Below are 14,030 nucleotides of genomic sequence, written 5' to 3'. Positions count from 1 at the left end.
GAGATAAAATATCAACTATATGTGAGTCTCTTGAAGGGTGCCTGTTCATGAGACACCATATTTGGCAGCAAGGACACTTTTCTAAGTTCAGACGGTGTTAGAATCAGCCGCTCCGTGAGGCTTTTAACCGTACACCACAACCTGGTCCCCCATGAATCCAAAGCAACCTTGAGCATTCTGATTTGAATCCAGGATGGATATTCCATACGATTTTCAATCCATCTGCTTGAATCACGTAAATAACCGCGATAGGCGTTCCATATATCTGTGGATGTAGGGTTAAGCTATTCGAAGGTCTTCCGAAACTTGGGATCTTGGTTCAGAGGCTCGTTCATCGCAAATTGCTTTTAAGGGAAAGCTTCCATATTCGCCGGTTGTCTTTTGAATCTTGTGACCAAGCATTAAATCGGAAGTTTCTGCAGTGATTCCCACATCAACACCCTTTGGCCTAGACGCCTTATTAGTGCGTTTTTGCATAGTTGGCTTATGAACCGGCAAGATTTTAATTTCCCTTCAGTAAGATGAAATGTCAAATGAAGGAGGGTTTAAAATCTTATCACGATATATCACCAGCAAAGAGATCCGTTAACAGAGCTAGCCAGTCTCTGGCAGCAATCAGAGGCTGTGGTAAACGTCTACAAGTCCCTCGCAACACCGCTATCTTCGTCTCGCACCCATGTGAAGCAGATTCAGCATCTCCTACGGACGCTCTTTAATCCGGGTATCGACTGAAATGTTAACATGGCCTTCCTCAGTCCAGGCTCATTACAGCGGGAGGATGCAAAGTTGATTTTAGAAGATTGGAAGGTTAGAGCTGCTTCTGGAGGGTTTCTGAACAGTGATATTACGACACCTGAATATTTATTAGGCCAGTGAGAGACGAATGCGGCGACAAGTAGCATCAAGATTGCGGAGTCGTAGCTTCGTGAACAGCACTTCTTTTCTTGAGCTTCCAAAGTCGGCCAAGCCTTCCCAATGTCACACCATGGAGCCTTTCCAGGATAAGATGCTACTGTAAATCCCCTAGATTTACAATGGCCATATACTCAAGGACAGGAATTTCGATGTATTTGACCTTACTAGCTTTAGCATTTGTTTGACCATCTCCTAGGAAGTATCACTCTAGGAACGAAAACTAATCCCGAGCATGCTACGACAGGGTAGCAGCTGAAAGTTAGTCGAATGACAGCTGCAAGTCATTCCTTAACAATCCCCTCTTAACAAGCAGCATTGTTTCGAGACCTAGCCGAGGAACGTCTTCCATCAATTCAACGAATATCTTAGACCGCATAAAATCTTCCGCTATAGCAATTCTCGCAAATTTGAATGCCAAAGTCTCGCGCAGAGGCTGTAGTGCAGGATGGTCATTGTCGTAGAGAGTCGCAATAACCTGGTAGACAATCGTATGCGATTGGTGATCAAAGAAGAACATAACCCAATTACTAAAATGTCCCAAAAGATCTTCAACAAGTGAGGGAACATCATACTTGTCGGCGAGTATCAGCTCTTTGACAAGAAGGAGCATGTCATCTATCTCATACGAGTACAATGGAGGGCAGTCTTTATGTATGATCAAGCCTCCACGGCGCCGGTAGATGTAACGCAGCATTTTATCAATGGCAGCAGCATCCTCGTTTGGAGGAAATGTAAATATTTCTTTTTGTCCTTCCTATTTGCGATCAGTCTCTTGCCACCAATGAGGTAAAAAATATTGTCAAACCTTCCAAACACATCTACCATTATAATCTTTTCGAAAAGCTGCACGAAAGTAACCAGAGCACTTCTTCACAACATCCCAATGAGCATGTAGTCTCTTGTCACCGTACGAAAGAATAACGTCGGACCCTTCCGGAGAGTCCCATAGGCTGTGCGCGAGATTTTATTAGCATTTTCTGTGTGTAGAAATTTAATTAACTTCCATTAATACCTAGCCGGCAATGGTAGAGCGTCGTCGCTCATCGGGCGCTATGCGAAAGATCGATGCTCTGAATATGGATTGACCACTTGTAGGATAACCAGCCTCTCTTGTATGATAATCTATTTCCCACTATTATGATCTTTTCTATGAATGCAGCGGTGCTAGCGGATATTGGGGAATCGCGGATAGGTTTTCTTTGCAAAGAGATGCGAGAAGGGTAGCCGTTTGTAACTGTCCAGCAGCCTGTATCGTCAGAAGGTACTTCTCTATTGTAAAGTTGTTTGATCGATAAATTGAAAATCGGGATATGGTTGGGAAAGGAAGCAATGGGCGGCCTTATAAACCGCTAGAAATTAGGATTTCGCTGCTATTCGGGGCAGATGTAAATGGTGCTGGTGGAGGAATGTTTGATGACAAACAATAAAATGGTGAGAAGTGGCAAATAAAAGGTCATCTCAAAATTAGATGAAACTAAGCTGTTATAAAGAGTAGCCTTATTGAATAGGATCTCTATAAGGAAAACTACTTCTAACATAACTTATTTTTTTGAATGTCAAATTATACCGTTAATATCAGTGTTTTATTCACAGTTGGAGAATGGCAGAAATTTCCGAACACATCGTTTGTTCTTTCTAAAAGTCTGGGTTCTGACGAACTCTAGAGCAACTACCTAAAAGAATTTTCTTTCGTCTTGTAAAATGATTAGCCATAATGACAAGGTTATTCTTCAAAGCCAGGTCATTTAACAAAGAAGGAAAAGAAGTCAAATTTAATTAATGATCAAACATTTCATTCACGTCAACTGGTATTGAGTGAATTCAATGTGCATGTACCCTTTTGAAAAAAATGTCATTGTTGTCATTTGAAATTTCAATCAAACTGTTAACTGCCCAAACAATTTATAATATATTATTTTCTGTACATATTATAATATATATCATTATCTATATCATGGAATCTATGTCTGAAGAAAAGCATTATAATATTTTACTGCAAAATATATTGTAATAGCATAAAACTGATCAGCCAAGGGCCCAAGTTGTCTGAAGTATCCTAGAAGCTGCTATTAAAATAGCTGTTGTAAAGCTTATATTAACATAATACAATGAAATTAATTGGATAACTATAGAAAGATATATTGATTAACTTGGAAATATTATTCTTCTTTTTAGTCCACATTTAATGCTATTAATAAATATGATTCTAACATTCAACTAAGTAGAGGAAAGAGCCATAGCATTCTATCTCTCGATAGATTGGCTTCAATCGATGAAATACTGGTTTTGCGTATATGAATAGTTATCTAATCTTATATAGTATTATAAATTATCAAAATATTTTCCTTATATATTCGAAAAATCGGTCGTTAGGGAGGAACGGTCAACGGGTGGTGAACCACTGTAACCCTCACGAGGATCGGCTGGACCCTCCTGACGGGTGAGAATGTCGGACCCCCAACGCTCAAAACGAGGGCCGATATATCTATGGGGTGAGGTCTAAGTCTGTATTTGTAGATCTTATCTACTTTATCTTTTTTCTTTTTTTAAAAAAATAAATCAATACCCTTCGCAAAATGAAAAATAGTCATTGTATGTACGTAGAATTATATCCTGCTCTATCTCTCTTAATGGTTACTTAGTGTGTCATGTTTGAAAGGGATGAGGTTCATTATCTAGCAAAAGAAGAGAGAATCTTGTTTTCACGGCTCGAACACCTTCCCGGGATTCATGAGGCAACTATAGATCATCAGCATATTGAAGTGTGACTTCGGTCCAGGAACGTACTGGGGATCTAAACTGCGCTTCAATGTCCGCATCACGGCAACTGTCTCGAATCCAAGTTCTTCCATTAGACATTCCTTTTTGCCCAACCCAATACCATGTTCGCCCTAAAAATAAACCAGTCAGTTGAAAGGAGATATAGCGTCGTTGTAAGAGAACAAACTGAGACCGTCCCCTCCATTTCAACAGCTCTACGGACCATATTCTTGACACAGTCCTGTACTGCCTGGGTCTGCGACGCGATGTTCGGATCATACATAACGGCTTGGTGAAAGTTTCCGTCACCAACATGGCCCAGGACGCTGGAGAAGAGCCCTAAACCTTGGGACTCTTTTTTTGATAGATCTGAGAGCAAAAGTCAATCCAGTAAGCAAGACACACAGCTCACAGAAGAAACTGGCACTTACCAATAATCTCTGGTAATCTCGACAACGGCACCGCAACATCTGTGGACCATAGTTGTGTTCCCTCTGGCTTCTGTGCTAACATCGCCCAAATAGCTTCCTTGCGAGCGGCCCAAAGATTATGCATCTCCGTTTTTGTCCGCGCGAATTCAAACGCGCTGCCTCCCTGTTGGGCAATTATATCTTCGACACGCCTAATGTCAGCAGCTATGGAATCTGTGCTACCAGAAAATCTAGTAATTTGTAGTAAGTAAAAATTCAGGGAAGTAGGAGAGCTTTCGAGAGCTTTCCATCGGATGCGCTTACTTGAGCAGTAATGTTGGCTTCTCAGGCCACATTCTCCCGCCTGCTCCTCCGTTACGATTCAGAACTTCCATCTGTACTTCATCCATGAGCTCTACCGCGGCGACGAGGATCCCCTGGCGTATTATCTTCGAGGCACTGGCTACTGCATCTTTGACAGACGGAAAGGTAGCCACAGCGACACTTTCTTTCGCGGGAACTGGCGCGAGTTTGAGTGTAATCTCTGTGATCATTCCTAGAGTACCTTCCGAGCCGGTGAATAAGCCGGTGAGGTTATAGCCAGCTGACGTTTTCCTACTTCCCGTTAGAGAATCTTCCATGAGTACGATCGAGGGACAGGAAAAATACCGTGGTCGGTGTCGAGTTTTGATGACGGAACCATCCGCCAAAACGACTGTCAGGTTAATGACCCAGTCCTTCATGGTCCCGTATCTGACAGCGTTTGTTCCGCTACCAAGAAATTTCAGCTCTGTTCAAGGAAGGGGTTCTGCACACAGGGAGGATACCTGCAGTTCGTGGCAACCATACCTCCAATAAGGGCCTAGAAACCATATCAGTAATAGCAGCACTATAAGGCTAATGACGAGCATACAGTTGGGCTAGGATCCATGGGCAGGAAGAGCCCACTGTCCTTGATCTCATTGTTCAGATCCATCCAATTGACTCCTGGTTGGACGACCACATCCATGCTATTAAATGTCAGTAAGATGTAAAATGATAAGGCTTAGCATTGACGTACTCTTCTTCGTGAAAGGCGACAATTTGATTCATCTCAGAGAAGTCGATACTCAACCCTGAATATGGAGCTGTGAAATGCCCCTCGACACTAGACCCGCCACCAAAGGGAACTATGCTTGTCAAAGGTTGCCTTATAATCCAACTTGTGAGAACCTACTCATCGGAATTTTATACTCAGAACATATGCGCGCAATAATCGACACCTCTGCCGTATTCTTTGGTGTAACAACGGCGACTGGTCTGGTAGCGCATTGTGATGTCGAAATTTCCGAGTTGGAATGCAGATCAATGTCGTCTTCGTCCATTGTTACCGAGTCTGGCCCGAGCGCGTCGGAAATAGTTTGGACACCCTAACAACCCAACGACATGGTCAACCCTGGCTGCGACGCTCATAGACGAGCTTACCTTTAGCATAGTTTCTCGATCAGCGTATTTTATCTGTTGTTCTTCACTGTGGCCCGACGTCCATGGTTCATATGGCCAGGAAATTAGTCCAAGCCCAGTCACACCAGCTGCAATGAATGCAGAGGGCCACAATCTAGAGAGACCCTGGAGGGCTCTGGAGGTACTTTGTCGGGTACCGTGACTCTGGAATCTGCGGACGGATTGACGAACTCCATGGTATTGATTAGCTGTTTGGACAAGAGGTCGCACAATTTGACGAAATGCCCTTGCCAGTTTCATTTTTAATCGTGGCTTTTCGTTTTTCCAAGGCTTGATGTCAAAACGCGCCTTTATTTGTGAATCTTCATTGCGCGGGCGGAGATTCCCACAATGGAATATCCGACCCCAGATCGCATCCTTTCTCCCCACACTTTGCCCCATTTCCGCTAACCAATAAGGCCCGAACGTGACACCGTCTGCTATAAATCCCTGAGGATGCAGTTTAATTGAAGTTTGTTGCACCGAACATCCACCATGTCGTCTGATCTAAAGGTTGCTGAGCATACTGAAGTCGCTGATCCTTCCGTCAAGGACGGTAAGGTGGGCGACTGTTGTGAATTGTCCCCTGGCATCCCTGTTATTGATGAGGAGACAAACAGGAAGCTGCTACGCAAAATAGATATGCTCTTGATGCCCGTTGTAAGTCTCCATTTTGCAAAACAATCCTGATTGGCAAAATTCACCTCCTTCTAGATGTGTTTCACTTATGCACTCCAATACTACGACAAGGCACTTCTTAGCCAGGCTGCCATTTTCGGGCTTAGGAAGGATCTTGGCCTTGAAGACGGGCTGAAGTACTCCTGGATCTCGTTGATCTTCTACCTTGGGTACATCGCTGGCTGTTACCCTGTACGTCGCCTCGCAGCCCAACTCTGACAAGTATCTGACATCCCAAGATATCTTGGCTATCCCAGAAGTTCACGGTTGGCAAGGTTTGCCCTATCATCTGTTTCCTTTGGGCCGTGGTAGTCCTAAGCACCCCAGCATGCAAGAGCTATGCCGGTATACTCGTTAACCGCTTCATGCTTGGTTTGATCGAGAGCGGAGTTTCGCCAGCATTCATGCTCTGCACAGGCATGTGGTATACCCACTCGGAACAGGTCTTCCGATCCTCGTTATGGTACTCCTTCAGCGGTGGATCGAACATCATATCTCCTCTCATCAACTACGGGCTCGGTCATATCACCGGCGGAGCTCTCCACTCCTGGCAATACATGTATCTGATCGCCGGGCTCGTAACCCTAATCTGGTCCATCATCCTCTGGTTTGTCTTCCCTGGTAGTCCTCAAGTGGCAAAGGGCTTTACGGCCGAGGAACGGATCCTCATTCTCGAGCGAGTGCGCAGCAACAATGCAGGCGCCGAGAACCGCCATTTCAAACTGTACCAAATCAAGGAGACGCTCCTGTCTTACCATTTCTGGTTTGTATTCATCCTCTCACTCCTGTCAAGCATTGGCAGTGGGGCAGTGACTACGTTCGGCTCGATTATCTTCAATGGAATGGGATTCACAACTTTCCAGTCCTTGCTACTGAATATGCCAATTGGCGCCCTTGCCTTTATCTGCGTGCTTGGGTCTGGATATATCGGACGGAAAGTTCCCAATTCACGGCTCTACGTTGTGAGTGGCGCATGCGTACCGGTCATACTTGGGAGCTGTCTGATGTATGTTTTTGCCTTGAAGAATCATAATAGATATCGTCCAATCGCTAATTGATCCTTCCTCCTAGATGGCAACTTCCCTCCTCCGAGCGCGCCGCTCGTATCATAGGCTTTTATCTCATCAACTTCTTCGCCGCGGCCTGGGTCCAATGTATTGCCATGGGAACTTCAAATGTGGCTGGACACACAAAGAAAGCCACCATGGCTGCGGGAACCTTCATGGGCTACTCGCTTGGCAATGTCGTTGGACCTCTCACCTTTGACGCGTAAGTTGTCTCCTGCTAAGCTCTTTGCGTATGCGCCAACTACGGTATTGAGAGCCTAACTTTTGGAACGATATACTAGCCGTTATGCCCCGCGCTATGACCCCGGCTTCCAAGCGACGGTCATCTGCTTCACGATATGCTTGGTTCTAGCGCAGGTATTCAGGGCCCTGATGTATGCTCAGAACAAGAGAAGGGACAGCAAGTATGGGCCGCCAACACAAGAACACGGGTTGGAGGACTTGACGGACCGGGAGAACAAGTCTTTCCGATACCTCCTTTAGGCGCTTTCACTGTTATCACTAGACTGGGACTGCAGCTTCGCCTCGAGGAGATTATTTCTACGAGCTTCAGGCCCCTTAATTACCTTGGCCGTCTCTTTCTGGAACCTAGACGGGTAGAATGATCACAGCCGCCGTTGATGCACAGGGCTCCTATTGAGTAATATCATCTTCAGGCTTAGAGATATTGATATTAAATTGAAGTGGGTCGTAACAATTCATATATGAAATTTCTTCAGTGGCGTCAGATAGATTCATCACTCTATGGTCTCTCTCCGTACTCTTCACGGCCGGTATCTCTTTCTCCGCACCGAATTTCAAAGCTAAGGGGTGTGTTTGTTCAATTTTTAGAGATCACACGGATTCCAGCGGTAAATTGCTCTAATCACTAAGCCCATTACACAATTCCAGACTACAGACCATGTCTTTGCAAGTCTTTGATAAATTAGGGATACTTGCACATCCAAAATAATCTATCTAATCTATTCCGTACGGTCATCTGTTGAAAGGTTTATAAAAGATATTCAATTTTATGGTCCCTCCTTTGGTGGCTCCATTGGCAGTAGTTTTCTTCTTGAGTAGCCAAAGCTAGATGTTAAGCTGCTGACTCAAAGGACTGGGAGAGATTGCTGGACCGGTGAATGACCAGCAGATAGCTCCTCCGCACAACCGCAGCATCGATAACAACATTTAGGAATATGTGCAGTGATAAATATTAACGTTTAGTGTTCAGGTTGCGAAAGCTCTACAACCTGAGGAGGAGTGCTACCATCGAGCGCAACTCCTCAAAGCCGTGAAGATACCCACTGCGAAGTGCCGCGAGTTAGGACGTAGCCGAAAAAGTTAAAAGATTGCAACATGTCGCACCCTACAAGGATAAAATCTGACAGAGCCCAGGAGCAGGGCTAAGCCCCCGCCTCAATTTCCAAAGTTTAATCTCTCAATCAACCGGTCTGGTCGGGTGGTTCTCTAGAAAACACTGCCTGCTCAACTGATTTGAGTTCTGGCGGCTGTTCCTAATTCGGAGATCCGACGCTGCGGATATTCCAATTCAGGAAAGAGGTAGACCCAAAGAAATCATATCGCTTAATTTTCGATTATGCAACCACAGGAACTCTACGGATTTTGCTGACACTAAAGCCCTATACTGCACAGTACTCACAAATGCAGACCGCCCAGGTAGAATTCCCCACCGCGGGGTAACCACCTCCGACGTGGCTAGGAACGATTTTCTGGTCATGATTCCTTCACTCAATTGCTGCCAAATGATATGGTCTAATGCGACAACAACCAGCAGCAGGATTTTTCCCTTCTCCAAGTAACTCACAAGACATCACTTTCCTTCCCGTGAACCAATCCCATTCTCCTGGAAATGACCGCCCAAGACGGGGATACCAATCCTGCGACAACTGCCGACAAAAAAAGAAGAGATGCGAGCCCTCATCAACGGAAGTAACGTGTTTGCGCTGTCAGCAGGAGTCTCGGGTCTGTCGAACAACTCATCAGAGGAAAAGGAAGAAGCTGCGACCGGTAGTAGGCAGCACAACGTCTGACGTTTCTGGAAATGCCGACGTGGCCACTCCTTGCGCGACACCGACCGCAGAAACTTCCCCAAGAGATATCCGTTCGCTTGCTGCAGACCAGGGTTCCTCCACTCTGGAGGTGGTTTCAACCCATTGTGGCGACCTGCACTGGAGATCGAATACAAAGGAGCAGATTCTGTCGACAAATATTCTAGATGCATGCGATGCACTGGACCTTATTACAGTCGCCGGGTCTAATGAAATCACTGGCAAGAAGGGTCGGGGATCGCTGGATTTGCATGAAAGCCCGAACGTACCCTCACAGCCACCTGCATCTGTCAATCCAGCCCGAGAACCATCAGCCACTTCCTGGGATCGATTTTTCTTGGTCAAAAGAGGGATTATCCGGGCGCATGAAGCGGTGGAGTACCTGAGCTTCTACTTCGCACAGCTTTGGCATCTCTTCCCAATAATACCGCAATGGTACTCGTTACCAGCCCGCTATGGCATTTTGGCCGCCGAAGAGCCTGTGCTTACCATCAGCCTTGTGACAATAGCTTCCAGGTACCATCCACTGAGCGGATTCAATGGCCAAGCTAGGTCGGAAAGGATTCATTGGCGTACTTGGCCGTGGGTGCAACGACTCTTTCAGTCGTCAATCTGGGGATCGTCAGCAATGCGTAGCCTCGGTTCCATTGCGGCCATGTTGTTGTTTATTGAATGGCATCCCCGCGCAATTAATTCGCCAGAGGATCTGGTTGGTGACTGTGGCGACCTGGAGCTCTTTGAGCCACATTCTCAGATCTCCGACGATGAAGCGACAGGGATTGCGGAATCATACGGAAGACCTGACCCTTCGAGTACACCAGAAAGACTCAATATAGTGGCTCCAGCATACAGAAGCAACAAGATGTCTTGGTTAGCCTCCGCTCTGTTTTTGAATTTTTTTCCATTACTTACAGATGATAGGATGCTATTATCTACCGCCATTTCTTTGGCTCAAGAAATAGGATGTTTGGGCGATGAGCAGGTGTTGGCCCAGGCTTCTTCGAGAGGTTTAAGCGAGAGAAGTTCCGTCCGAAAAGAGTGGACTCGTCTCTTGTGCACTTTTATTCGTCTCACTGATGAGGCACTTGCGTTACGCCTCCGACTAGAGCCTCAATTAGCGAGCAGTTGCTCCGTGGAGATCGATCGCCTTGCTTCAAGCCTAATAGCTGATGGACTCTCGGAAAGCGCTGTTGACCTCGCCCCCCATATGCGCAAAGCAAGAGAACTTCTTCATAGCTGGAGAAAAAACCAACAGGGCACGGGGCCTGTTGTTCCAATCACCGCGTGGGATAGTTTTAAGCGGGGTCTAGATTGCTGGGAAAGAAAACGCCATCTTTGTCAAACAGGTGAGCTCAGTACGTCCTGTTTACTTACATATTCACATGCTAAAAAGTTGGGGACTAGGCCTTTCCCTTCGTGGAGCCTGCCTTGACATCGAATACTATTATACCCGTCTCTGCGGACTTAGTCCTGCAGCGCACATGTTCGAGAGCTCACCAAAGATTTACTCTTCAAACTCTTATATAAAGTCACTATCGGAGTTCGCGGAAGAGGCAACGAAAGCCTCAGTCAACATGCTTGAACTCATCGTGCAAATCTTTTCGTCTTCGGAGCCTTTCAGATACGCCGCGGTTAGATACTGGCTTTATACCCTCTGCGCCTCATTGTATCTTCTTAAGGCACGTTACAAATTTCCAGCCTAACACCCATAATACTCATTTTTCCCAGGTCACTCTCAGGACGGAGCAGTTAGATAGTACTAACCCTTCCATTGACCTGATTATGAGAGTAATTAATGGTATGAAGCAGTATGCTCCTGACGACATTCACATGTCTCAGCGTTACGCCGCTCTGCTGGAAATTCTTATCAACGCGGCGTTGCGGACTTCACAGATGACCACAGCCAGGGGCAATGGAATGGATTATAGCAGCCATTCAAGTCCGTACCCGATGGGAATTCCGATCTTTGAAAGTAACGAATTAGACGTGGGGGAGGACTGGATATATGACTCGAATTTCTGGGAGACATTGCCTGACATGGTGGGGTTAAATACCGTGCCTAACTTGATTACGTCGTCTTTTGAGTAGATTCGCAATACCAATTTCATTCTGAGCAAAGTTATTTTGTCTCCTCCAGAGATGGTGTATTCGCATTCTCTATATACATATACATAAAGGATACATGATGAGTGGAGGACATGTGGTGTGATGGACCTACATAACTTATCTGGGCTCCGATACGAAAAGTAGGGGCCGCTCGTCCCTAGAGAAGACCAAGCTGATGCTGGCATTGTCCAGTGCTGTGGATTTATGTTTAAATAAACAGAGATGCCATCAAGTTGAAATGGACTTGAAGTTATACCATTATACAGACATTTGGGGCCGTTTGATTCTTAATCACACAAACTGTTGAAGATGTATGCAACGATAATCGCTACCAATGACCCGTCTGTTAAAATAAAATAAACGTTAGACTCGGTTTGTGTGTGTGTGTGTGTGTGTATGTGTGGAAAATTGTGGTGACCGAATGACCTTCTGTAGAAGGAGAACGACGAGGCGCGTCGGGCTTTTGGGGGTCAAGAAGTAGCAGCTTCTGCAGCGCCTCTACCGGACATGCTCCGTTTCGTGTTCTCGCAAGAATGATCTATACTCCTTCGCGCTGGCGGTCTGTCTTACTACACTTGAGTGTGAGTTGCGCATGGTCGAACAAGGACGAAAATCTGACGTCGGAGTGCGTTATTTTTGTTACGAAGAAGGTTGAGCGTGCATGGGGGTCCTCTGTTTTGTAGGTGAATCCTCCGAGACGGAGGAACCCAGCACCCAATGCTACGAAATGTCACTAGAATAAGATTTCGGTGTTCCCATGACATAATAGTATCTCGTATTATTCTCCTTAGATGTTGACCGCTGTACATGAGGGGCTGGGTGCAAACAGTCGGGGGCTCTTTCGACATCATTTCAATATCTTTGTTCATTTACAGCTTTGCTGTTCTGCCCAGTTTTTGGGCCAGTAAATCGACCGCGTGTTCAGCCATGCCCCTATTGCCGCGTCAGTTTATGGCTCTTCGTTATTCGTATTAGATATCTCCGCTTACCATGACGATTGATACCCAGCTCCTCCAACACCATAGCTATGAACGATTACTTTTCCATTTCTCTCTTCGACATCTATACGTGCACCGCCAGTTCTAGCAGCTAAACAGAATGGAATCAGCAGCCCATTCTACTTGACGAAAAATCAAACTATACTCACGCCGAAGTCCAACGTTATGCCGAATAATCTGCAAGTCCTCGGGTTTCCCAAGTTCTGGACAAAGTTGGCACGCCCTTTGCTTCGTGCGCTCAGCTAGCGAAGGATCGTAAGTCTCGTCCCAGCGATCCTGAATACTCATACCGCCGATGATAACACCGCCGCCAAGCGGCCGAGGGAAGACATGCGCGAATTCATTGGGACCGAACAAAGAAGGCTGGGTCCAGATAGCCATTCTTTTCAGTGGGGTTATTGGTTCGGCTATGAGCAGTGTTTGGCCCTGTTGCGCCGTATGTCAGTAACGAGCACGTTTCCGTAGGATAAACGTAAACCTCCCTTAGCCGGATACACTTTCTCATCCTGGACACCTCCGAGCGTTCTCGCACCTAGTCCGGTACAATTGAAGACGGCTGATGCGTGGGGAAAGTCCGACATCACATCGTCGATATGTTTGTAGGACCGGCGAAGGATCCTCACACCGGCTTTAATCAACCTTGCATTCAACCTACAAAAGCCCGTAAGCAATGCCTACCTCTTTTTGACACCGCGGGCATACATACCAATGAAGATAAATATTCGGGTTAAACATGAACGTGACCAAATCCATTCCCTGCTGGGCTCCCTCTGGCAATTCCTCTTTGGGGACATCCTTCACCCCACCTACCAACTCCTCAAACCAAGGGTTTTCCGTAGTTCGTACATCGTGTCCAGATACAACTCTAAGTGGGAATCGCTTGATGCCACTTTCGGGGCTTTCCTCGGCGATTTTGATGAAGCGCTCAAAAGTGACCTTGTCGTAATGCGCGAATTTGTTGAATTCCGTTTGAAAAGTGAACCAATTGGCACCGGCTTGTGGAGAACAGTATTCTGTCTGGGATGTGTCGCCCGGCAGATGTTTGGCAACAATTGTTATATCGAGATTAGAGGAGGGGAATCGGCTGAGAAGAGTGTTGGCGGTGGTGAGACCGGTGACCCCCGCGCCTAAGATGACGACTGATGCTGGCATGTTGGCCATAGAATTCAGCAGTCCGTAGTGTGCAAAATATGGCGACACCGTTTTGTCAAATACACATCAGACTGAGAGTTTATGTTTATCCAAATTGCTTTCGTTTAAGATGAGTCAACAGTTGATTGCATGTTGTTTGTTGGATTGTTGGATTGTTGGATAGTGGAGACCACGGTTATCGCCGGATATTTCATATCCGATATAATACTAGGCCTTACCTTTCGAGTAAAAAAAAATACTTCACGTAACCAAGCTTTGAAAAGAATTGGAAAACAAAACTACCTAAAAGGGGTATATATATTAGGTGAAAGGAGTAGAGATACAGTAAAGTTGAACAAACTTCCATTACTTAATCCCCTTGCCCAAATTCACTCTCAGAGCAGGAATCTCTACGGTGGTGACACGTTTTTG

The 14,030-nt window shown here is 45.9% G+C and overlaps 5 protein-coding genes across 5 annotated transcripts; 2 read left to right on the top strand and 3 right to left on the bottom strand.

Annotated features, from left to right (window-relative positions):
* Positions 1 to 1,174: 1,174 nt before the first annotated feature.
* Positions 1,175 to 1,959, bottom strand: BGW36DRAFT_354912 (uncharacterized protein; the record flags this gene model as incomplete). The annotated part of the gene is made up of 3 exons (XM_046213578.1): positions 1,175 to 1,669; positions 1,721 to 1,865; positions 1,928 to 1,959. 3 exons carry the CDS (start codon positions 1,957 to 1,959, stop codon positions 1,175 to 1,177), a joined length of 672 nt encoding a protein of 223 aa, XP_046076510.1.
* A 1,543-nt stretch (positions 1,960 to 3,502) lies between these two features.
* BGW36DRAFT_312626 (uncharacterized protein) lies at positions 3,503 to 5,828 on the bottom strand (the record flags this gene model as incomplete). The annotated part of the gene is made up of 11 exons (XM_046212508.1): positions 3,503 to 3,654; positions 3,703 to 3,806; positions 3,863 to 4,044; positions 4,107 to 4,336; positions 4,410 to 4,700; positions 4,755 to 4,856; positions 4,913 to 4,947; positions 4,999 to 5,095; positions 5,146 to 5,254; positions 5,302 to 5,494; positions 5,550 to 5,828. The coding sequence occupies 11 exons, from the start codon at positions 5,826 to 5,828 to the stop codon at positions 3,618 to 3,620; spliced, it is 1,659 nt and encodes a 552-aa protein (XP_046076509.1). The 3' UTR covers positions 3,503 to 3,617.
* Positions 5,829 to 6,062: 234 nt separating this feature from the next.
* On the top strand, positions 6,063 to 7,795 carry BGW36DRAFT_423052 (putative MFS transporter; the record flags this gene model as incomplete). The annotated part of the gene is made up of 5 exons (XM_046219784.1): positions 6,063 to 6,227; positions 6,282 to 6,437; positions 6,485 to 7,251; positions 7,317 to 7,514; positions 7,594 to 7,795. 5 exons carry the CDS (start codon positions 6,063 to 6,065, stop codon positions 7,793 to 7,795), a joined length of 1,488 nt encoding a protein of 495 aa, XP_046076508.1.
* A 1,275-nt stretch (positions 7,796 to 9,070) lies between these two features.
* Positions 9,071 to 11,451, top strand: BGW36DRAFT_287786 (uncharacterized protein; the record flags this gene model as incomplete). The annotated part of the gene is made up of 4 exons (XM_046210533.1): positions 9,071 to 10,233; positions 10,285 to 10,727; positions 10,768 to 11,029; positions 11,103 to 11,451. The coding sequence occupies 4 exons, from the start codon at positions 9,071 to 9,073 to the stop codon at positions 11,449 to 11,451; spliced, it is 2,217 nt and encodes a 738-aa protein (XP_046076507.1).
* Positions 11,452 to 11,846: 395 nt separating this feature from the next.
* BGW36DRAFT_443742 (putative D-amino acid oxidase) lies at positions 11,847 to 13,628 on the bottom strand (the record flags this gene model as incomplete). Its single annotated transcript, XM_046221626.1, has 5 exons — positions 11,847 to 12,402; positions 12,459 to 12,558; positions 12,617 to 12,893; positions 12,965 to 13,118; positions 13,174 to 13,628. The coding sequence occupies 5 exons, from the start codon at positions 13,626 to 13,628 to the stop codon at positions 12,339 to 12,341; spliced, it is 1,050 nt and encodes a 349-aa protein (XP_046076506.1). The 3' UTR covers positions 11,847 to 12,338.
* Between the last annotated feature and the right edge of the window lie 402 nt (positions 13,629 to 14,030).

The sequence above is a fragment of the Talaromyces proteolyticus genome, assembly GCF_021365285.1.
Source record: "Talaromyces proteolyticus strain PMI_201 chromosome Unknown BGW36scaffold_2, whole genome shotgun sequence".
In the NCBI taxonomy this organism is placed as follows: Eukaryota; Fungi; Ascomycota; class Eurotiomycetes; order Eurotiales; family Trichocomaceae; genus Talaromyces; species Talaromyces proteolyticus.
This window is presented reverse-complemented; position numbering and strand designations above follow the sequence as displayed.